General features: G+C 43.1%; 2 protein-coding genes across 8 annotated transcripts in view; one reads left to right on the top strand and one right to left on the bottom strand.

Moving 5' to 3' along the window:
- The first annotated feature begins 121 nt into the window (after positions 1-121).
- LOC120797163 (serine/threonine-protein kinase D3-like) lies at positions 122-22,256 on the top strand. 6 transcript variants are annotated; one of them, XM_040140526.1, is made up of 18 exons: positions 975-1,138; positions 3,654-3,792; positions 4,295-4,426; positions 4,559-4,713; positions 4,909-5,104; positions 5,637-5,720; positions 6,552-6,714; positions 7,082-7,205; positions 8,190-8,267; positions 8,506-8,719; positions 9,086-9,111; positions 9,203-9,275; positions 9,940-10,046; positions 10,139-10,300; positions 10,428-10,526; positions 10,615-10,882; positions 11,774-11,859; positions 12,027-13,942. In XM_040140526.1, the coding sequence occupies exons 1-18, from the start codon at positions 983-985 to the stop codon at positions 12,189-12,191; spliced, it is 2,427 nt and encodes an 808-aa protein (XP_039996460.1). In that variant the 5' UTR covers positions 975-982; the 3' UTR covers positions 12,192-13,942. The 6 variants fall into 6 exon arrangements, with proteins under 6 accessions (XP_039996458.1, XP_039996460.1, XP_039996457.1 ...); XM_040140524.1 differs by adding an exon at positions 122-347 and having other exon boundaries at positions 993-1,138; positions 9,086-9,275; positions 9,940-10,300; XM_040140523.1 differs by adding an exon at positions 21,016-22,256 and having other exon boundaries at positions 9,086-9,275; positions 9,940-10,300; positions 12,027-12,215.
- The window catches only part of actn3b (actinin alpha 3b), a 36,325-nt gene continuing 28,024 nt past the window's right edge, over positions 14,015-22,315 (bottom strand). Inside the window, exons 10-21 of one of the 2 annotated variants that reach the window (XM_040140528.1) lie at positions 21,761-21,991; positions 21,010-21,157; positions 20,276-20,426; positions 19,046-19,154; positions 18,714-18,854; positions 17,762-17,944; positions 16,922-17,056; positions 16,267-16,446; positions 15,937-16,155; positions 15,594-15,659; positions 15,150-15,308; positions 14,015-14,173 (exon numbers count right to left, since the gene is read on the bottom strand). In XM_040140528.1, coding sequence (XP_039996462.1) covers positions 14,015-14,173; positions 15,150-15,308; positions 15,594-15,659; positions 15,937-16,155; positions 16,267-16,446; positions 16,922-17,056; positions 17,762-17,944; positions 18,714-18,854; positions 19,046-19,154; positions 20,276-20,426; positions 21,010-21,157; positions 21,761-21,991 — 1,881 coding nt within the window. The remainder of the gene's footprint in view (positions 14,174-15,149; positions 15,309-15,593; positions 15,660-15,936; positions 16,156-16,266; positions 16,447-16,921; positions 17,057-17,761; positions 17,945-18,713; positions 18,855-19,045; positions 19,155-20,275; positions 20,427-21,009; positions 21,158-21,760; positions 21,992-22,315) is intronic. The other variant, XM_040140529.1, reaches the window with a different exon arrangement.

Raw genomic sequence — 22,315 nt, 5'->3', positions numbered from 1 at the left:
AAGGATTTAAAAAACTGACTTCGAGCATGAACGGAAATGGGTTTGACCGTTTCAAAGTGTGTGTGTGTGTGAGTGTGTATTTTATTTATATGTGTGTGCCTGAGAGTTTTCACAGCTAGGGCTTGGGGTGTTAACCGTACTCTGCACTGCCACAGCCTACACAGATGTGAATGTGTCTATGCAACTTCCTGACTCAGGCGGCTGGGTCCCACCAAAGGAAACCAGACTCACCAGAACTGACGTTGAGAACTGGCGACACGGTGACGGGACTGAGCTTCTGTCACTTTGTTGAGACAGTTCTGCGACTGAGGTGGAAGATCGGTGCTTGGATGAAGCAGGATTAGAAAGTAAGATTACTCACATCAGGTATAGTGACATGGTTTTTAAGTGTAGTTATTTTGATAACAAGAAATTCAGAAAACCTGGCTGTTGATGAAGCTTAGTAATATCCTGAACATAACACTGTTTTCATTTATGTCCTATAATGGTTTCATTATCGTAACATCGTTAATGAAAAGATTTTAAACTGAAAGTCTGGCTTTCAAGGGGGTTGGATACTCAAAATGTGTCATTTGTGTCAAATCATGCTGTTGATTACAATAATCAGAAATTGGTACGGCAGTTGGTAGACAACTGTTTTACATAGATGATGACAGTGACTAACTGAGAGTGAATTTCTCCCGAAATCTTGTGTTCATCTTGGCGGAAATTTGCCTCCTGAAAGTTCATCTGTCAGTTAACATACAAATGTTTACATCATCATCATTCAGCTATTGAGTGAAGATCTTAAACATTTTTCAATGGCCAAAAAATGTGCTTTGTCTTGAGACACCAGGAACGGATTTGGGTTCCAGATTGAACCTCAGCAGCCCTTTTTGTCCGTTTTTAATCCAAAACTCTCGAACCAAAATCTGTTCATCACTGTCCCTCCTGTCTCTCTGTTTCTGTAAACCTTTCCACGTTTCCCACAGGCTGTCTCTCCATGTTTGCAGTGACTCCCTCCAGTCCCACCAGTCTCGCGGCGCCGGTTCTAGTCCAGTTCCAGCTCGGCCTTTTCAGGGAGGTGGTTCGAGTCCCTGCTGGCAACCTGAGCTACCGCCATGCCAAGAGGCTGGCTGCGGAGGTCATAGAGCGCAAGGTAATCCAGACATCACACAGTGGCTTCATTTCTGTGCTCCTAGCCCGGAGCATGGTGAGGGTATTCGAGATTAGACGACATCCTTAGAAGAGGAGCCTTAAAGGAGCATTCCAATTATTTTGCACGTGAAGTTTAGTTTACTCGTCTTAACCTGTGGAACAGCTGTATAATGTCATCTGTTACTCTGGAGGAGCGTTTTGGAAAAAAAAAAAAAAAGTTTGACAAATTATCACGGGCTGGGTTTGAAACCAAAGATTTGCAGAAATGCTTCATTACAAACTGTTAAAAGGATATGATGTTGAGTTGCATTGTGGGAGCAAAAAAAATTTAAAAAGTCCTTCTCCTGTGTGTCCCCCATCTTTATGGGAAATCAACACCATATTTGCTGTAGGAGCCCTTTAAAAAAATCAGAGTTTAGCGGATTCTCTTGAAATTAGTGTTGGTGCCTATTCTAATCTGCTAGGATGGAACTGCGACAGATGGGTGGAGCTGGGCACAAAAGGAGCCTTCTCTATCTTGTAAACCGCCTCTATCTGGCAGGAAGGTAGGTTAAAACAAATCAGACGCAGTTTTTAAAATTTTAAAAGTAACGTTCAGGACTAGTTAAAACTGGAACTCTGTTATGCTTGTGACGAGAATGTGGCTGGTTCAAATCCCACAACAGCAGGTTAAAATCCGGCTATGAAAAATTTGAATTTGAATTTTCAAGTCTCTCAGGCCTCTCAGGAAGTGGACTTTGAAGAGGTCACCTTCTGCACGGAGGAGGACCGTGTAGGTTACCATGCAAAATATGGCTTTTGAGAAGCCTCCAGAGTTTGCTAGATGTTTTAGCGGTTTTGGCTGCAGTGTATCCTGATTACACACACTTCTGATTTAGCCAGCGTTTTATATACCGTTAAACCGGGTTAGATGTGAGTCTATAAACCAGCTCTGGAACAGTCGGGTGTTTTTTGTTGGTGTGACACAACCAGATTCCAACGGCAATTCGGTCAATTATGAATAAAATCTGCTGCATGTTGAAAATATCATTGCATCAATGCAATCCTTCTGAGAATAGGGCAGTAAAATCAGGATTGATAAGGCAACTCTTCTGTCAGAGCAACATTTAAATATACAACCAGTAGTTAAACAATGCACTGAAACTGTAGCTGAGGTTAAATAAAGATGTACATGAATTGCAGGTGTTGGTGTCTATTTCAGCATAAGCTGGTCTGCCCCTATAACAGAGGCAGTCTTTCAACTGCCTCTGTTATAGGGACTGCGTGGTTGACAAGAGCACAGAAACTTTCCGACCACAGCCTCTCGCCCTCCGTTTCAAACACACGCACTCAGTCTGACTCTCTCCCACCAGCGCTCCTTGCAGCTTTTGATCTCTTATTGAGTTTCCAGGCAGCAGGTCAGCACAGTCTGAAGACCGTGTCTCTGTCGTGCGTGCATGTACTATGTTGCATACCGTGTACATGTTACTTCTCAGTGAAAACGCTCTATCTCCAATACTGATGCCTAACCTCTTTTTTTTTTTTAACCTTTTAAGTTGTCAGAAGAATAACCTTGTTTACACATTGAAAACTAAATTATGGCCTTTGAGAAATCATCCAGTTCCATACGTTGTATAATTTTATTATAAAGATTTTCTATCATTTTATATGTAATATTTGTGAAATACTTCTACCCAATGAGCAACTGAGAATCCTCCTGTTCATATTAAAACATTAAAAATATCACCAAAATTGGACTTGTTTTTACACTTTTTACCCATGAATAAAGGTGGACATTATGTAATGACAGCACTGTTATTCAGGTGAACCACAACTTACCTGCGATGCATCGCTTAACAGTAGCTTCAGAACGATTACTCAGGAGTGCTGCATATTTCCAAGCGGTTTTGTATTTTACCGCATTGCACGGCTGCAGATGTGAAAGGGGCAAATCATGACTGAGAGGCTGAAGATACAGTTCTCGTCACCGTGTTCAGTATTTCAGATTGTATCCTGTTCGATCTCTTATCGTCCGAGCACTTAATTCTGTTTTGTCAAAGGTGTAATTAGGTCATGTTTTGTGATGGTAGCAGATTGTTTGCAGAATCATTTTTTCCACATTGAACAGTTACATTTATTGAAATAATTGGCTTTTAATCCATTGTAACACATCCGATGGGGGTTTAAAGACTTGTGCATTTCCTCATGTACCTTCCCTGTGTCCCCTTGTTTTCCAGCCAGGATACGAACCAGCAGCCTCAGAACTTTAACTATAACTTTTTCATGTATTGATGCTTGATTTCTTTTCGTGATTGAGGTAGAAAGTTATTGACAAAAGGAGAAATTATGACGTGTGATAAAGTAATAAAAAGGCAGTGTTAAGTAATAGTGGCTCTTTTGTTGAAGGGTTTTTCCACGTAGGTAAATTCTATAATTAGATCATGAGTTTGTTATGTGTTAATTGACATTACTGCAGACCTTCAAGGTGTTTTACATTCAGCGTATTTCAGCCCGGGACCGTCTCTGCGTTTGTTCAGGCTCCAGAATGCAGCGTGGTGGGCGTCGGGGAGAAGATTCTGCTGTTCAGACATCAGCCCGTTTCTGAGCAGCTGCTGCAGCGCCTGACAGAACACGACGCGCTGCAGGATGGAGACCTCATCGAGGTCGTCATCGCAGGTCAGAGAAAAAAAGTAAAGCTATCAGGTCTGGACTTTCGTCATGACATATCAGCATTATTTAAGAGCAATGGGAGTCTTATTTTGGAGGGAAACTTTTCATAAATACTGTACAAAGACATAATTTTACAAATCAAAGGTTTGAAGTATTTGAAAGTATTTCAAGTTTTGCTGGAATTAGCTTGTCCCCCTTCGTTTTTTTCAGCACACCTTGTTACCATTTCATCCTCCTCAGAGACACAGGTTGTCAAGTTATCTGTGAGCTACCGTGTCAGTATTTCTTTACGCCAACACGCATTACAAAGCTACCGGATCTTACCGTGAAGCTTATTTTTGGCAGGTAGACCTTCGTTTCTCAGGCCTCTGGCCGCGCTCCGGGCCATGAAAATCAAAATCTGCTGCAAAAATGTCCCATGAAGACCGCAGGAAACGCAACACTGATTGTTTGTGACTGGAGCCTGGCGCTATAATGAATTGTGTCGCTCCTTTTTGATCTGACCCAGGCTCAGCCTCCGTGACTGAGATGAGGATCCGTCCACACTCCCTGGTGGTCCAGTCGTACCGGACTCCCACTTTCTGCCACCACTGTGGAGAAATGCTGTGGGGCCTCGTTCGACAGGGGTTAAAATGTGACGGTAAAGCTACTCACGTACCTCATGATATAACTCAGTAGTGTCATAATGCAGCGTATGGGTGAGACATTTTACTCGCTCATGCCAAAGTGCTATCACACGTTTTAACAAAACTCCACCTCTGCCTTTCTTCAGGTTGTGGATTAGACTTCCATAAACGTTGCGCTTTCCAGTTGCCCAACGACTGCAGTCGAGCGCGGCGTCAGGTTGGCACCAGCCTCTCTCTGTTTCCCCCCCGACGACCCCGTACACACTCCCTCACTAACCAGGCAGGAGGCAGTCTGGAAGAGGTGAGCAAGTGACAGCATCGTAAGAGAAGGGTGACATTTTCTTTGTCTTGTTTACAGTCAACTGTCCAACGAAAGGGACATTTGCCCACATTTTCTCCTGTTTTTTAACGGTTCACACAGTCTTGACATAAACCCTTTCAGTAAGTTTTTGACTATCTTCACCACTGACGACTTCCATCATCTGTCCTTGGCCAGATCAGCATGTCCAAGCCCTCATCCAGGCCTCCGTCCTGGGCAGAGCCTCCGGTCTGGCTGGGAGTCGGGTACGGTGACAGGGGCAGGGCTCAGGTCCCGCACACCTTCCACATCCACAGCTACACCAAGCCCACCATCTGCCAGTACTGCCACCGACTGCTCAAGGGGCTCTTCAGACAGGGGCTGCAGTGCGCAGGTGAGACAGCTGGAGGAGTGCCTTCGGGTCGGTTTAGAGAGTCCCAAGTCGGCTGCCTCTATAAAAACCCAGTGGTGTTCTATGCAGTGCTGACATTCGTCGCATTATCACGTTTTGATGAAAAATATAGCTAAGTTAGCAACAACCCATGAGGAAGTAGTTTGATGGGTATATACTAATTTATATTAAAACATATTCCTCCACTGAGGCCATTTTTAGACGACCCATCTCAACAGAACCTTGACTTTGATGAGCCAAAGAGCCGAATGTACATTTGTTTTTAAAGCAGGGAGCTTGTGTAGCCCACACACTTGTATAAGCAGAAGGACTTTCATCGAATTTTCTTAGATGCCTCAGAGAGTTGGTCTAAAATGAATAGTTTGAATTTTAATGGAGGAAACGAAACTTTATATCACATTTAAAAGTTCAGTTCACCCTCGTGATGTGACTGAGGGACTTCACTCACACCCCAGCATCCTTCTTTTTCTGTCAGCGTTTGAACCCGCCGCCTCTCCTCTCTTCATCCTCTCAGACTGCAGGTTCAACTGCCACCGGCGCTGTGAGCCTTTAGTCCCCAAAGACTGTGCAGGAGAGAGGAGAGGCGTCAACGGGGAAGGTGAGCAGCGATCCCCGGAGGTCTGGTTTCCATCTAGTATTCTGGGCCTGTCACCCTGTTAGATCATGGTTCTTTGAAAAGGCCCCCGCTCTGATGTTCTCATAACGCTGCGATGAGTCAAAGCTGATTCACCCTCCTTAAGGATATCTGATAGATTCAGGACTCGGCCTGATTTTAAATTCCCAGAAACATCACATTTGTCCATGCAGTGGTGATGATTCGTGGCGTGAAAATGAGATCAAAGCCTGATGAGATCAGATTTAACCAGACATCATGTTTTGATCCAGGATTTTAATTTAAGGTCCTATTATATACTGTATTACTATATTTGTATATTTATGATAACGGAAAAAAATCTCTTCAGGGTAAAAATCTGTCTGCTCTTTAAATAATAATGTCAGGAAAAGCAAGTAATGTCAGCTAAGAAATGTGATATTCTAATCTCTTCCCGTTGTTAATTGTATGTCGATGTTTGGCACCAGGTGAGTGAGAAAAATGTGCCTCTCACCGATTAAAACCACCATTATTTAACATTTTTAAAGTCAATAAACAACACTTTAGATTATTTGAGTAATTTAAGCCAGATATCAAGAAAAAATTCAAAACATTTGTTCAATTTGTTTTTCTAAAATGAACATTTTCTGACTTAAGACTGTTGGTTGAACAAAACAAGCAATTGAACAATGTCATCTTGGCAATTTCACTATATTTTTTCACATTGTATGGACCTAACAATCACTCGACTAATTTGAAAACATTGTGTAGACAATGATCAGTCACAAGCTGCTTTTTTTTTTTTTTTCCTTCTTCTTCTTTGCTTGTGATATCATAAATCCACAGCAGCTGGTCACAGCTGCCCAGAGGCGGACCCAGAGGACAATGAGTCAGAGCTCACCAGCATGACAATACCATATATCTCTGACGATGAGACCTCCAGTGACGATGCCTCACTGGCCGAGATCAAGGAAGTGGAGCAACTGCGAGAGCCAATCAGGTCAGAGGGCTTTCAATTTACTCTGATGATGTCATCCCATCTGAAAGGTGGACTGTGGCGTCTGGTGCCGATCCTGTCGTGAAGTTTCGATCTCACTCAGGCGTTGTCGTGTGCCACCTACACACACACACACACACACACACACTCATCTCTGCGGTCATTCATCATCACACGCATCTGCATGACAAAAAACCCGGTTGTGGTGAGTGAGCTTTTGGGACACACTGCCATCTGGAGGCATTAAGGAAGTACTTCGACAAGACACAGCTGCTCTGTCAGTGAGAAAGAGAGGTGACAAGTTAAATCGCAAAATGCGCCCTTTTAATTCACTTCCGCTCACCCTCTTGTCCTCTTGTCCCTCCGCCAGTCCGTGTTTCAGCAGCTACATCCCTCTGATGAGGCTCGTCCAGTCGGTGCATCACAGTAAGAGGAGAGCCGGTGGAGTCCTGAGAGAGGGATGGCTGCTGCATCACACCAACACTGACACACTGGTGAGAAACACACACACACAAATACACAGGTTTCATCATTTTGTTTGTTTATGAATTTTTTTCATTTAACCAGGACATCTCCGCAGATACAAATTCTCTGTTACAAGGGAGACCTTGTTCTTTACTTTTTGACAGTCGACTTTTTCTGTTAAAACTAAAACTCGGTGCAAATAATTTCCAACAAAAGGCTCTTTCCCGTCATAAGAGCTGCAGTTTTGTTAGTAATTCTGTGGGTTCATATTTACGGTGTAAGATTTTTTTTAATTGTGCTTGTGTTTTATGTGTCTTGTACTTATGTGTGTCTAAGAGGTTTAATTGTGACCTGTCAAGACTGCGGATGAAAATAAGCTCTCACCAATTCAAAAATGATGAAAATAAAAATACTCACATACCCATGTCTTTAAACATTATCCTTCTCTTAGCTTTTTTTAATCCCGATTTTTCTTTCGCTCTTTCTTTCCTTGTTGGCATATTTCACACCGAAAATACACGTTTATTTAAATATGCTGCAGGCTTCATTTTTTTGTGCATTTACAAGTGTTGTCACGTTTTTGGCGGATGATATAATGAGCCCACACCAAAAAGCTTGACTTGATCAAGACAGGTGTGTGTATGAAAACATCTTTCAGCTGCTGATGGCCGTTGCGATGTTGTCATCCTGGCTTAATTTTTTGCCGCGATTTTCCTTTTTTGAATAGACGTCTCACTCATCGTTCGCAGCTTTTCGAGCCTTGATTAGTCTTTGCAGGTTACTATGTGCACTGCCTTCTTACTGCGACACACACGCATTAATCCTGGCCCGGTGCTCTCATCCGGTCAGACGTAACAAGCCACAGACGTTCAGTCAACCAAGTATGTGGACTTAACTGAGAAGACAGCCGGTAGGTCTGTTCTGATGCCACCTTTGGACTTGACTTGCTCAGATTCATTAACTTCCCACGCAGACGATGGATTCTGAATTATTTCTGTCTTCTCTCTTCCCAGAGGAAGCGTCATTACTGGATCTTGGACTGGAAAAGCATCACTCTGTACCAGAACGAGAGAAGCACCAAGTACTACAAGGTGAAAGCTCCTCATTACCAACAAAGCATAGATTCTTATTCAAACTAATAACAATATTTGTTGTTTTACCACCTTTAGTTTAATCACCTAATATAATATACATTTTTATAACAACTGTTTTCTCTTTTTAAAAACTGTCTGGATAATGATATTTGCTATTTATTTTATTTTCGACCATAGTTTTTTTAGGCCTGTTGCCGCGATGTTAAACCCTCCTCTCTCCTCTTCCCTCCTGCAGGAGATCCCTCTGTCCGAGGTGCTGCAGGTCCGAGGCCCCGCCCAGCTCTCCGGGCCCACGTTGCCAGGCGACGGCGCCCACTCCTTTGAGGTGGTGACGTCCTCGCTGGTGTACTGCGTGGCGGCCGGCGAGGACGGGCCGGTCTGGGAGAGCGCCATCCGCCAGGGTCTGATGCCCGTGGAGCGGAGCGGAGGGCACGGCGAGGAGAACCACGGTGAGGGGAAAATATCATCAAACCCCATTGCTCTGGATATTCATATTAGATATTAATGACAAAATACAGCTTCTTAGAGGTTATATAATCAAATGTGGCATTTAATGAGCTGTTTTTCCATGAATAACTTAAACACAATATGTAATGAAGACAGAGGAACATAAACTCAAAATAATCCCAAGGATTTTAGATTTTTTTTAATAAGGTTTATGGAAGAAAAAAACCTGCAAACAAAGATGAATCAGCTAATAATTTTCAAACAAAACAAACTGGTTGTTAGTCAATAAGTACTCAGTGAACAATGATTTGCTTCCACGAAATATTCTGCTCTCTGTAAGACCGTATCTGTCCCTGTTCTGTCTCCAGATAAACGTTCAGACCGAGACGGCACGGTAAGGATCGGCTCGTTTCCCGCTGAATTTCCCCCGCAGAGACGTTTGTCTTACTTCCCGTGTGCAGCACAGTTGTTGACTTGTGTTTCAGGACATCAGCTCGGCGTATCAGATCTTCACAGACGAGGTGCTGGGATCGGGACAGTTCGGAGTGGTGTACAGAGGTGATCCGGTTTTTAACCGCACTGTTGGATTATGACAACGTCAGCATCATTTAGCCAAAAAAAGGAAATCTGCAAAGAAGCTTTTTTTTTTTTATAGAATCTTCTTGAGAAGTTGTCAGCGACAGGCAACGCTGAAAATGTCGCTTTATTTTAAGAAAGTATTTAAAATGGCACAAATAAAAGGAAAATAAAGAAAAGGTTTTTCTTATTTGTTGTTTTCCAGAAGATTTTCCTTGAAAGACTAATTTTAAACCCATATAAACATGAATTCACTTAATTTATTATTTAAAACTTCAGTCTTTATACACCAGCTGACCCCCAGACCCAAATAACTCTGTAGGTAACATTCAATGAAGGAATGAATCCATCTGAAGTGTGGTAGTTGAATTCCGGCCATATTTCCCCTATAATTAGTACCAAATTCTCTCTAGGAAACTTCCCGGGAAATGAAAAGTGTGGCCAAAGCGTCCGTGGACTGCAAACGTCCGACTTGACCGTAACTGTGCCCGTGCAGAAAAGCGGATCAGTGGCTTAGAGGAAGCAGATATTGAAACCCGGGCCTCTGTTTTCCAGTGGCGGGCCTGAAGAGAAGTGGTCGCCGAGTGTCCCAACGCCAGTGAGGCATTTTCCGGTGCAATAAAGTCACGCATCTCTCCCTCCTCAGGTACTCACAGGAAGTCCGGTCGGCCCGTCGCCATCAAAGTCATCGACAAGACGCGCTTCCCCGCCAAACAGGAGAGGCAGCTGAGGAACGAGGTGTCCATACTGCAGGTACAGGTGCGGGTTTCGGGGATGCGTTTGCCTCTAGATTCGCTTTCGTCCCGGCGTCTAATATGTCGCCGGTGTGTTCGTGCGTCGCCCAGACTCTGTCGCACCTCGGCGTGGTCCTGCTGGAGGGGATGTTCGAGACCGTCGAGCACGTCTTCGTCGTCATGGAGAAGCTCCATGGGGACATGCTGGAGATGATCCTGTCCAGTGAGAAAGGACGACTCCCTGAACGCAACACTCGCTTCCTGATCATGCAGGTACAGGATCCACTACCGATCAGTCAATGTTTTTATTCTGTTTTTATTTTCTTTTTGTTTGTTTGTTTTTAAACGCCGAACAATGCTGCACCATGGCAAGACTTTCTCCCCCTTGTGCCCGCTGCAGATCCTTGAGGCTTTGCGGTATCTGCACTGTAAACATGTCGCTCACTGTGACCTTAAACCTGAGAACGTGCTCCTGGCCTCTGCGGACCCCTTCCCTCAGGTGCGGTTTTATGACTCTTGCTCAGTTCGCGGCGGAAGCGAGTCGTCCCCGCATCTTTAATGGATCCGCACCTGTGTCCGCGCTGCAGGTGAAGCTGTGCGACTTCGGCTTCGCCCGCATCATCGGCGAGAAGTCGTTCCGTCGCTCGGTCGTGGGGACGCCGGCCTACCTGGCGCCCGAGGTGATCAGCAGCAGCGGCTACAACCGCTCCCTGGACATGTGGTCCGTGGGCGTCATCATGTACGTGAGCCTGAGCGGGACGTTCCCCTTCAACGAGGACGAGGACATCAGGCAGCAGATCACCAACGCTGCCTTCATGTACCCGCGACAACCCTGGGCCTCCATCTCTCTGGAGGGTAAGAGCTGTTTTTTCTGTTGTGCTTTCTTTTTTATGGAAAAGTTTCCCTGGTGGTGCATTCAGTGACACTGATATATCTGAAATTTTATTTTCAATGACTAAACCCATTTAATGCAAGAAAAACGTCTTAAAAATTGATATATATAATCCTTTTGACATGGTTCGTGTTTGATGTCCTCTGACCACATTGCTCATGCATGCAAGGCTTTACTGCAACTGCCACTCAGAACCCAGATGTAAGTGTCCTTGAATGCATCACCAGCAAGAGTGTAAGATGTTACCAGCTGGCAACTGTATCAACATGTAATAGAAATGCAACTATAAAGGCAACTGCATGTCACCGTGATGGACTTCTGCCATACTCACGTAAGTGTAAAGCTTTTGTTTTATTTCTCATGAACGCAGTCGCTGTAACAATCTCCTGGTGTGTTTGGCTGCCGAGGCCCCTCCGAAATGTTGTATTCAATAAAACATTTGAAAGCACCAGGTTTTTTTTTTTTGTTTGTTTTTTTTCCCAGCACTCCACCTTTCACACTCATATTTCGTATCCCCTAAACATTCACTTTGCTTTAATGTTCCCTTTTATTACCTTTAATGGTGGAAAAACCATCATATTCCACACTGTCTTGACAGCATTGCATTTATATGCGTTATCAGCTTGTTCCAGCTCTTCACTGAATAATTAAGAGGTTTGGCTGCATCATTCAAACAAGTTTAAATATTTTGAAAGTTTTATGTCTCTTTTTATACAAACATTTCCCTGACATATTTGGTATTTCTCACCCCCCCTACAGATTCCCAGTCCTCTCCTGTTGGCCACTGAGTGGCTGACGTGGATCGCTTTTAAAACGAGCTGAATAAATCTCTCTGGCTCTCTCTCCCTCTCCAGCTGTGAGTCTCATCACTAACCTGCTGCAGGTGTCTGTGAGGCGGAGGTTCAGTGTGGGCAAAGCTCTGGGGCACCCCTGGCTGCAGGTCAGCTTTATTACTTTGACTGCCCAGTCATGTTTAATCGATGCACGGATGTTAGCAGAGATATTTTGTAGTAATATCCGTGGTCAGTGTCTGGATGTGTGTGATGTATGGCTCGAGTGCATTTCCGTCATGTCCGCTCCTCTTCATCTTCTGTCTCTCTCCGGCAGGAGTTCCAGCTGTGGCGCGACCTCCGGGAGCACGAGCAGAGGATGGGCTGCAGGTATCTGACGCACCAAGGGGACGAGGAGCGCTGGATACGCTACGCCCAGGAGAGAGGCCTGGACTTCCCCTCCCGCCTCCACTGGGGCCCCGACATCGACCCCGGCACGTGACCTCAGCATGGCCGGGGGTTAAAGGTCGGACGGTTTTTAGTCTGCACAGCTTAAATGAAACCAGTAATGAGACGTTTCACACTCAATATCCTCAATTTGTCGGTCAGTGCTGAACCGATTTATAGATTTTTGTATTTGTACGTTGTTACGCATGTCAGCTATTATACACAGTTTTCTATGGTCAACAAATGTTAGAATTAAGGTGTTTTGTAGTAGGAACAGACAAGAAGAAAAATTCGGGGATATGTAATATGCACAAGTAACTTGCCCATTTACCCATAGCACAATTACTTCTACTTGTATGCAAGAGGAAAAAAAAAAAAAATTCACAGATCAGTGTTTGACAAGTACTAAAGATAATAAATAACAACACAAACAACTTTTGTTTAGTAATATAATTTTCCTTTTTTATTCCAAGTTGTAGTTTTTAAAATGTAACTGTGTTTAAGTGAGTTTTTGTGGCGTCAGTGATGGACAGAATGAGTTGAGGACGAGGAGGAGGAGGAGAATGGAGCACAGATGAAGAGGGAAAAAAAAATCATGAGTCAACTCGCACTGGTTATCATGGCTGACTTGTCATTTAAAATGGGACCAAAATCCTATACGCTTCCTCACTGACACAGGCCTGCCATGGTCCCACGTACAGTATCGGTTCTTCTTCTTTTGTCCACAACTTTCCTGATGCCCTGTTGTCTCTCAGTGCTAGACACCTCTCTCTGTCCGTGTCCCTCCTCCGTGCAAGTATAAATGTTGCCGGAACGGATCCAAGGAGTTAGGAAAGAGAGGAAAGAGGTGTGTGGGATTGTTCCCTCTGGCCATAACCGTTTGTCTTTCTGTCTTCCTTCTTGAGTCCCCATCCAGCCACGGCCCTCTTTGTCTACGTTTACCCACAGTGCTTTGCTTTGAGCTGCTCTCTCTGGTTGCAGTCTTCATTTTAATATTCAGCGCTTCAAAAGTTTAGATGCTCATATTCATCCTCCGTTTGTTCCTGAACTTCTTAATGTTTTAAGATCACCAGGTTAAATTTGAAATTTGCAAAAAAATTCAGGTTTCACAGTGCTGTGGTTTTTCTTTTTGTGTGGTGTTTTTTTTTTTTAACAAAGTGAGATTTTTCGATGTTAGACCTGCTTTGTAACATAGTAGCACCTGACTTGCTTCGCTCCTCTGCTGACTGAAATGCTAACAGGCTCCTAATGATATGGTTTGGGTTTTTGTATGATTGAAGAGTCGGAGACTCACAAAGACAGCATTTCTAAACTTCAACATTGCATGCATCTGCACAAATACACAACCAGCAAAGCCAACTGACCAACCAGCTTTTTTTTTTATCACATTTTCTTCTTTAATTACCCTTCTACAAAAAAATACGTCATCTGAGAGAGAGGGTGGAGAGCAGGAGGCTTCACTCAATGTAAGATTCTTTAAAAACTTCTTTCTCCCTCATTACCACCTTCTGTTTAACATCTCCTAAAGGCAGGTACGTTATATGTATGCTGCTTACATAAGATCAGTGCACCACCCAGCACACTTCTGGTTTTTAAAGGCACTTGAAAAGAAATGAGGGACGGTCCAAAGACGGTTTCTAAGATTTGAGCAGAGTCTTCTACTCTCACCCTCTCTAGGCAGTGTTTATGGGAGATGGAAAGGGCCGGGAGAGGGATGAATAAAGGCGAAGGATGTTAAGAATTGAAAGAGGAAAAGATGATAAGAACAAAGCATAATGAAGGACAGTGGAAGGGTTTAAATTGCTCTCTCCAAACAGGAGAAATAGGGGCAGCTGGGAAGAAGGGATGAAAGGAGCACGTGAAGAGAAGCGGCTGTGTTTATAAGTCGCTCTCTCCGTAGAGGGCGCTGGAGAAGGAGATGTAGTCCAGGGCGCCGGAGGGGCTGTCGGGTCCGATGTACCTGGTCATGCGGCTGATGCAGTACTCGGCCTGCTCGGGCGGCAGCTCCCTGCGCAGCTCCTCCACTGTAATGTAATTCTGGAGACAGGAGAGGGAGGCGATGTGTGATTTATAGAGGCATAAAGTTAAAGATTTGTAATGTCTCATAGCACAAATCCTCACTGATATGATAAGACCAGGGATTAATGTTGACATTGGCAGGAGCTGAGGGTCTCTTTGAACCGGCATTTCCACACACTCCAAATTTTGCAACCAACATGCTTGAAATTTCAACCGCTCAACAATAAGTTAAGTGTTTAACTCTCCTGCCGAAACGGTAATTGAGAAAGCATTATCACTATTCCAGATTTAAAGGAAAAGTTTATTCTTCTTTCTGCAGTTTTCACCATTACTGTTACTGGTCATAACACTTCACCCATCTAGCCACTTGCTGAGATCTGGGAACAGTGACAATCAGGATGTTTACATCCACTGCAGTAGCCTGATTATTGTACATGTTCATTAACATCCAGCAGGTTAGAATCTGATTTCTCCTCAAACCCTGACGTTATTTTTGGAAGACTGGCTCACTTATGTTAAACTTTTGTACCTTACGGCCAATACTGATAGCAATATATTGGCCAACAGTTTTTTTTTAAAAAAGTCTGTCTGTCTTCAAAAGACAGACACAAGTTGTAATTAATTAATTAATATTTAAAATAAATAAATAAAGCAAGTCAACGGACAAGTGGCTGTAACACTGCTTATTTAAAGCCTTCTTCTCCCATTAGACTTGTTGTATTAATGTCACAATAGCACAATGTTATTCTAACTGATAGAGATGATGACCAAAACTGCAAAAGACAGACAAGTTGTAATAAACCAGAACTTTTCTTTGAACGTTGTGATGTGTTACGACTAAATCTGATGATTGTGTTTGAATTCTGCTCTCACACTTATCTAATTTGTAAAAATGAAATCACTGTTTATGTCAGCTGTATTAATGTTGTTGGGCCTATTAGTTTAGAGGTTACTAGGTGTAAAAGCAAACGGGATCCTGTTTATGGCTACTTACCTTGTCTGAGGCCAGAATCTTGAAGGAGGCCATGACCTGTTCTGCAGTGTCCGTCTCAGCGGTCTCGCGGGTCATGAAGTCAATGAAGGCCTGGAAGGTCACCACGCCCGTGTTGTTGGCGTCCACCAAGGTCATGATACGAGCAAACTCCACCTCACCCTGTCAGAGAAACAAGGATGTATTACTTTTGCATCTTTCCTCTATAATTTAAACAAGTTATTACACAAGTCGAATGACTTGGCCTTTAAATTTGATGATTTTTAAATCAGTGAATCTGGGTAAAACTCTGACCTCTTGCTATTTTACATCCATTCATTGTATACAGGGGGAGGCAACCAAGATTTTTTAATTCTCTTAAACAAAATTACACTTATCAAGTTAAACAAGTCAAATTTAAATCGATATTAGAGTCATTTCGTCCTGAAAATGCAGAATTGCACTAACCAGATCGTAACCCATGGAGATGAGGCAGGCGCGGAAGTCGTCTGGGTCCATCATGCCATTTCTCTTCTGCGGAGGAAAAATACATGTGTGGATTAATTACTGGAACAAACGGTCCTGATATAATACGTCAAGATCTCTGGTGCAGGTGACTCTTATCTCAGTTTCTTACTGGTGCCAATGAACAGTGTAGTGATCCTGAAAAGAGGAAATACAGACACATGCATATCTGCCAAACTGATTTAGATGTTTAAAAAATAAAGACATGAGCTCTATCCTGTGGTTTAATTGTTGTTTCTTATGCATATCTTTCTACTGACACCAATGCTAACGTTAAATTAAACACATTAACATCAAGATCTTGGCCATGTATAGTGTGAAATTCCTTTTTTGTGACTGTGGTCAGCGAATGCCTCACCCTGTCGAAGTGGTTAAAGGAGGCTCTGAACTCGTTGAGCTGTTCCTGGCTGATGCCCTTGGCGTCGCGCGTTAGGATCTGGTTCTCCACCTCGTTGATGGTCCTGGCGATAGTGGTGAGCAGCTGCTCCCAGCCCACACGGATGTGCTGCAGTGGTGGAGGGAACATACATTACACATCCTCGTGAAACCAAAAAAAAAAGGAGCAGCTGGAAAATATAAAGCCCGATCGGATTGGCTGCACTGAAGTGTACCGCACCTCCATGGTGTAGTTGGTGTGCTTGTTGTCGAAGATGAGGGACTCCTGGCTGAGCTGGTGGTCTCCCTCCAGCTTGTCGATGTTGGATTTGTAGTTGATGATGTTCTGCTCGTACTGCTTCAGGCTGTTCATCTGTTCCTCCAGGGAGCCGGCGATGTCCACTGACACGTGGCTGATCTCCTGCAGGTGTGCAGAGACAGGAAACAGAATGAGAATATTTGAATGAAATGAAGCCCTGAGATGAAGTTATTTAATTAAGTTTTTTCATATCTGTAGAGTTATATTTACAATTATAAGCAGCTCTTTACCTTTCCATTGTGTTCTACATATTCGGATCACGTAAATATTTCATATTTAAATATTTTCATATCTTACTTTGCTGTTTTGTTCTATTATTTGTCTACTGTTTTATTGCCTCTTTATATTCTGTTGCTGAGCTTCTTATTTTCATCTTCCATGCTCAGCTGTGTTTCACCACAGGAATCAATAAAATCTTATTATAAAACCTTTCAGTGTTCTATATTGTAGCAATGTCCCAACTAAAAATTCAAGTGCCTTCATAGTATTTTGGCAACTACAGCAAGGTCAAATCTGACTTTATCACCTCACGAGCTGAAACTGGAGCTTCCTCTCTGGCGTTATAGTTACACCATACCTCCATCTTGGTTTGTATCCAGGGTCCGATGATGTTGGCCTGGGCAGCAAACTGGCGCCTCAGTCTCTCGTTGGCCTGCTGTCTTGCCACCTCCTCCTGGAGCATTTGGTCTCTGAGGGGTACAAGGTGCTTAACCTGCAGACAAATAAATCAGATACAGTCATAAGAGCTTCCTCAGCACAGTTAGGGAAACTAGAGAAAAATCTGACTTAATTAAAATTTGACTTTTTAATATATGTAGATGTAAATTACAGTTCTTCAATTGATAGCTTAATATTATCACCATACTGCCCAAATTCTGCCTAAATCAAGTAAATAGTTTCTTTCAATGAAATGTAGTTAAAACAGAGGCCATAGAAATTTAGTGATGTTCGCAAATTATGTGTAATTTTTTCCAGTCAAGCTTGATAAGCAGAGAAGCGAGTAGTCATTTCATGATTGCCACAGAAACAAATCTATTTTTCCAACACAGATGGGCCTGATGTGTGTCGAACTTTAACTGCACTGACAGACTGGGCTCCGCAGTTATTTAGATTTCCCGAGCTCGCAGCCGGCAGTGTAACTCTAACCTAAATGCACTCTACTATTTCTGACCTGTCGCTATGTACTTGCTGTACTTATTATTAGCCGGATGACAAAATGCAATGCACAGAGTAAGTTAGGTTGACATTTCCTGTTCACATAATATCAGTGTACACATACCAGGGGAAAAAAAGCTGATTCAAATGGCTTAGTTTTCGATAAATTACCTACAGTAATTATTCATTTGTTATTTCCCATTGTTTTTCCTTGACTGTGAATCCCACCCGGTGATTCTTGGGTGCGTTCGATTTGACTCACAGTGTCCCACTTATTGCTGATATCCTGGGGGCTGAGGTTGGTGTAAGGGTTGATTCCGGACAGCTTGATGCCGTAGGTCTGGGCGATCTTCAGGATCTCACTGTGGATGCCCATGGTGGCCATGCGCTCCTTGTCGGCCTCAGGCAGAGTGGCCTTGAACTGGTCGTGAGCAGTGATCAGACTCTGTGCGGGAGATCAGAAGAGGTGGAGATTGGGAAAATCATCACTCAGACAATGGAAGATGCAGTATTTGAATTATCAGTGTTTCCATATACAGGATTTGTGTGACCTTCCCTCATGCAACATATAGTTTTTGTATTATATATATAATTTTTTTTCCTTTCAAATAAACAGAAAAAGTCAATTTATGTGCAACTGCACAGAATGGAAACAGATTTCCTGAGTCAGAAGTTAGCTCATGAATTTAATCTTGTATTGCAGCCGACTATCGCGGATCAAATGCCTGAACTTTCCGACCCGCATCCGTTGCGGGTCAGTCACACGTCAAATTATTGATCTACCAGCGCGGAATTAGCAGTATTACTATTATTCAATAGATTCCTGAGAGTGCAGATGTTTATGTTCAAGCCGAGAACCTTGTGCACCAGTGTGCACCACCAATAATTTTCGATGGAGTGTGTGATGCAGCGAAGTGTAATTTACCAATAGAACAACTGTGAGTGAAACTGTGCAAAGGTTAAAAACTGAATACGACAAGAGCCTGTCAGCACATCTAAAACTAAACAAAATTGACAGCATAGAATCATTGTGTTTGACGTGGATTGTGATTATGGTACCTTGTTATTTATCATTTCTGGCAAATAATCGCCAATCTGGTCCCTAACGTGATTTATTAGACACATAAAGTAATAACTGTTTGGCACAGGGACGTTCAAACAGCATCAGAAAATCCAGTGTTTGTGTTCTCATTCGTGCATGGTGCCGGGTGTACCTGGATCTCCTCAATGCTGTGGACAATGAACATGTCCTGCAGGTCCTCCATGGCTCCATCCATCCAGTTGTTGAAGGGCGCTGCCCTCTTGGCAAACTCCAGATACAACTGGTCAATAGTCTCCCACAGCTTCTCCACACGCTACAGACACAGCAACACAAACACACTCGTAATACCAGAGCAAAGGTGTGGACAATCACCAAAATGTGTTATTTACACTGTAGTTAGTGATCACTGAGCATTTCTTTTGACATCTGACTTAGAAGCAGACTCAGTGCATGTCTCCGTAACGCGTTTGTCTGAACATACGAAACTGAGCGTCTTCGCTTTACCTCCAGTGCGTCCCTCCTCTTCTGGGTGAGGGTGCCCAGGTTGTCCCACTGGTCACAGATGCCCTGGCAGCGGGCGTTGACTGTGGCAGCATCATGGTAGTCCAGCTCACTGGAGGAGAGGACAGAGTAAAAACCACCACCATTAGTCATCTATACTCATAAAAAATGTCAGACAAATATTATCCGATTTCCATCTAATGTATATTCAAAATAGTTCAGTTGCCTTTCCAAATTGGTTGAAACTGTATGAATAATTTCAATTTGACACATACGCATGACTGTTATTGTAACTTTAAAATGCAATCCATTATAGTTACTCGCTAGCTCATTGTAATTGTAATAAATGATAAACAGCGTAAGGTAAACGCATTGCGAAAACATTAAGGACAGATTTAAAAAATGTTAAAATCTCAATTTTGGAAATTTACTGCTGGTTTACAAACCAAAGCCCTCTGACAATCTGTTCCCTGAGGTTATACTCAAATTTTTCCCAAATCTCTTTAATAATACTACATTTAAGATTTTAATTCCATTACACTCACTGGACCTTGACCCTTTCCTGCAGTTGAGGGGCCATCTGAGAACATTTCACTTTTGAGGACATAATATCTGTTGAAGTGGTGATAAATAAAGGGTGGCATGAATAAATATTCCGCATTATGGCGCTGAACAGCTCATATTATACCATGTATAGCATCAAAGAGATAATCTCAAAACTATCTGTGGAAAAAAAACAAAACCCTGAGGAGTGGTGAGGAATAAGGAAATAGTGAGATCAGAGGTTTCTGCTCTTTCATGAACCCTTTCATCTGTTTATCCCTCTCATTAATATGCTTTCCACTCATCTGTTGCATCTTTTGTTCTTCACTCTACTTTCCCATCCTGACCATCAGGCACTCGCTTCCTCCTCTCCTGTACCTCTTACGGTTTCCCAAACAGCCCTCTTGCCTTCGATCCAAAATCATTTCTCTTCTTATTCCTCACTCCCTCCCATTTCTGCTGCTTTCCATCACGGCTGTTTCTTGTTTCTCCCCATGACCGAACGTTATGAAAGCCCCCCCCCAACACATTCACGTCTACTGCATGTTTCCACCGATAAGATACAAAATAAAACAAAACAAACAAACAAAAAAACCCCAAATAAAATACTAGGTCTAGTTGCTTCCATTTTTCCTAGCACACAACACTTGCATAATTCCCAGCCTCCCTCTCCTCATCCCCGCGTCTTACTTCAGCTCCTGGGCGATGGCAGCGATCTGCTCCACCCTGTCCTGGTGAGCAGCGAGGTCACTCTCGAAGGCCTCATGCTTCCTCATGAGGGCTCTGATCTCCATCAGAGAAGCTGACTCATAGTCCTTTTGGGACAGCAGGTCCTCCTTACCTGAAAGGCACAGATGTTTGATCTTCAGTGGAAACCTTTTGTATTGCTCCTCTTCATAGGGAAAGTCACAACTACAAGCTTTTAAATTTATGCAGCTCTCATTTTGGGCCATCTTCTGACCTTTAGTCCTCCCTCACTACAGCTAGCCCTCTATCTCCGACTCTCAAAGGCATTTTTGTAATTATCATGATTCTATCTGTTTGAATTGATTATTCTATGACATATTTGCCTCATTAGATAGTATAGAGTGATGACTCGCAAGAAATGGAGGTGAGACGAATGAGTAAGAAGTTACCAAAAGTCAAAGTTCAAATTTGAACTGACAATAATACAAGAATCGTTAATCGAACGAGCCACCAGAACACCGTTCCTTCCCTTGTTACTCTCTAGGGTGACAGCGGGCAGACAAGAGCAGACAAGCAACTACCTGTCGTCTCATGTTTTTTTTTAACCTAATTGTAATTAAAGTTTCTAGTCCATCTGATTAACATTTACTGGCGGCAATGAGAGAAATGATAAACATGACACCTCCTGGCAGAAAAGGCCTAATATCCAGTAAATGATGGCTTTATGTTTCCCTTACCTGCAGTCCAGGCCTCATGCATGGAGCACTTCTGCTTGAACTTCTCAGCCAGGTGGTCGAGTCTCTCCAGGCGACGGATCTCGGTCAGCAGCCACTCCTCATAGCCCTTCTCCACCTGCTCCAGACCCTTCCAGGCATTGGCAATATCCTGGAGGAGAAGGGCAGGTTTTATCATTACTGTGATTTGCTGAGAAAAAGACTTTTTAACCTGTTATTGGCACCCGTTTCAGAGAATTGATTATTTGGAGGCTGATTCACTGACTTGTAGTGGTATCTTTTCAACATGTGATTAATAAAAATCTAAGCCCTGAGATCATTTTCATATCTATGTAATTGACTGAGAAATTTTAAAAGATTACTCTATCATGAGCCAAATGAAATCAAGCATCTATTTGCATTTCAGCTTAATTAAAAGTGAACTATCTAACCCCTTTCTTTCTTTCACCTGATACTTTTTTCAGCTGATGGTGCCCTTTTTCCAGCCTGACTTTTTTTCGATTTGATGACTTTAAACTTCTGTTGTTGGGTGATGACTTTGTATCTCTACGATGTCAACTTTTCAGGAACTAAGAAATCGGCTTTATTTTTGCTGGATCACAAAGGATGGGGTTTTGAAAGGATTTTACAAGCTTTAAGGGATGGGAAACAACAAAGGAAGAAGTAATCCTTCAACTGATGTGAAAGCCTGAAAATCCGCGACGACGCTGTGCAGCAACAATAACATACTAAGCTAAAAATCGGTCCTGCTCACCGACACCATCTTGCCCTCGGAGGGCATGAAGGCGGGCCTGTTGCTGAGCCTTAGCTTGGTCTGGAGGGTGTTGAAGTTGATCTCCAGCTGGCACTTCTCCTGTACACGAGGCGGCTTGTGGATGCGGCGGTAGTCGCGGAAATCCTCCAGCTTCTGCTGCATGGCGCGCATGGTCTGCTCCGTCACGCGGTTCTCCAGCCAGGGGATGGTGCGGCGGATCCACTCGAGCAGCTGGAGAGGGAAGGGAGATGTGAAGATTATCCAAACGATTATTAAAAGGGTTTGGTTTGTTCTTGTCTGTATTATTTATATCAAGTTTTGTATCCTGTATGGAAGTTTGGTTCTTAAACCATACTGTCCTGTAACTATCACTTTGTTATCCCACTGAGAGAATATTTCAGAGCTGTGTTGTGTGTATATCTTTGGTACTAAATGTCTTGATTTGGGTTCATGTTGGGTTAATTCATGTCTCATTGGCTTCATTTTGTCTATATGGCCACTATAAAGGGGGTTGTGGTTGACTGACTTTGGATTTTAGTTTAAAAAAAAAAAAAT

This window comes from Xiphias gladius, chromosome 12 (assembly GCF_016859285.1).
Source record: "Xiphias gladius isolate SHS-SW01 ecotype Sanya breed wild chromosome 12, ASM1685928v1, whole genome shotgun sequence".
Classification (NCBI taxonomy): Eukaryota; Metazoa; Chordata; class Actinopteri; order Istiophoriformes; family Xiphiidae; genus Xiphias; species Xiphias gladius.
Note: the sequence above shows the minus strand (reverse complement) of the source record. Positions and strands in the feature narration are given on the sequence as shown.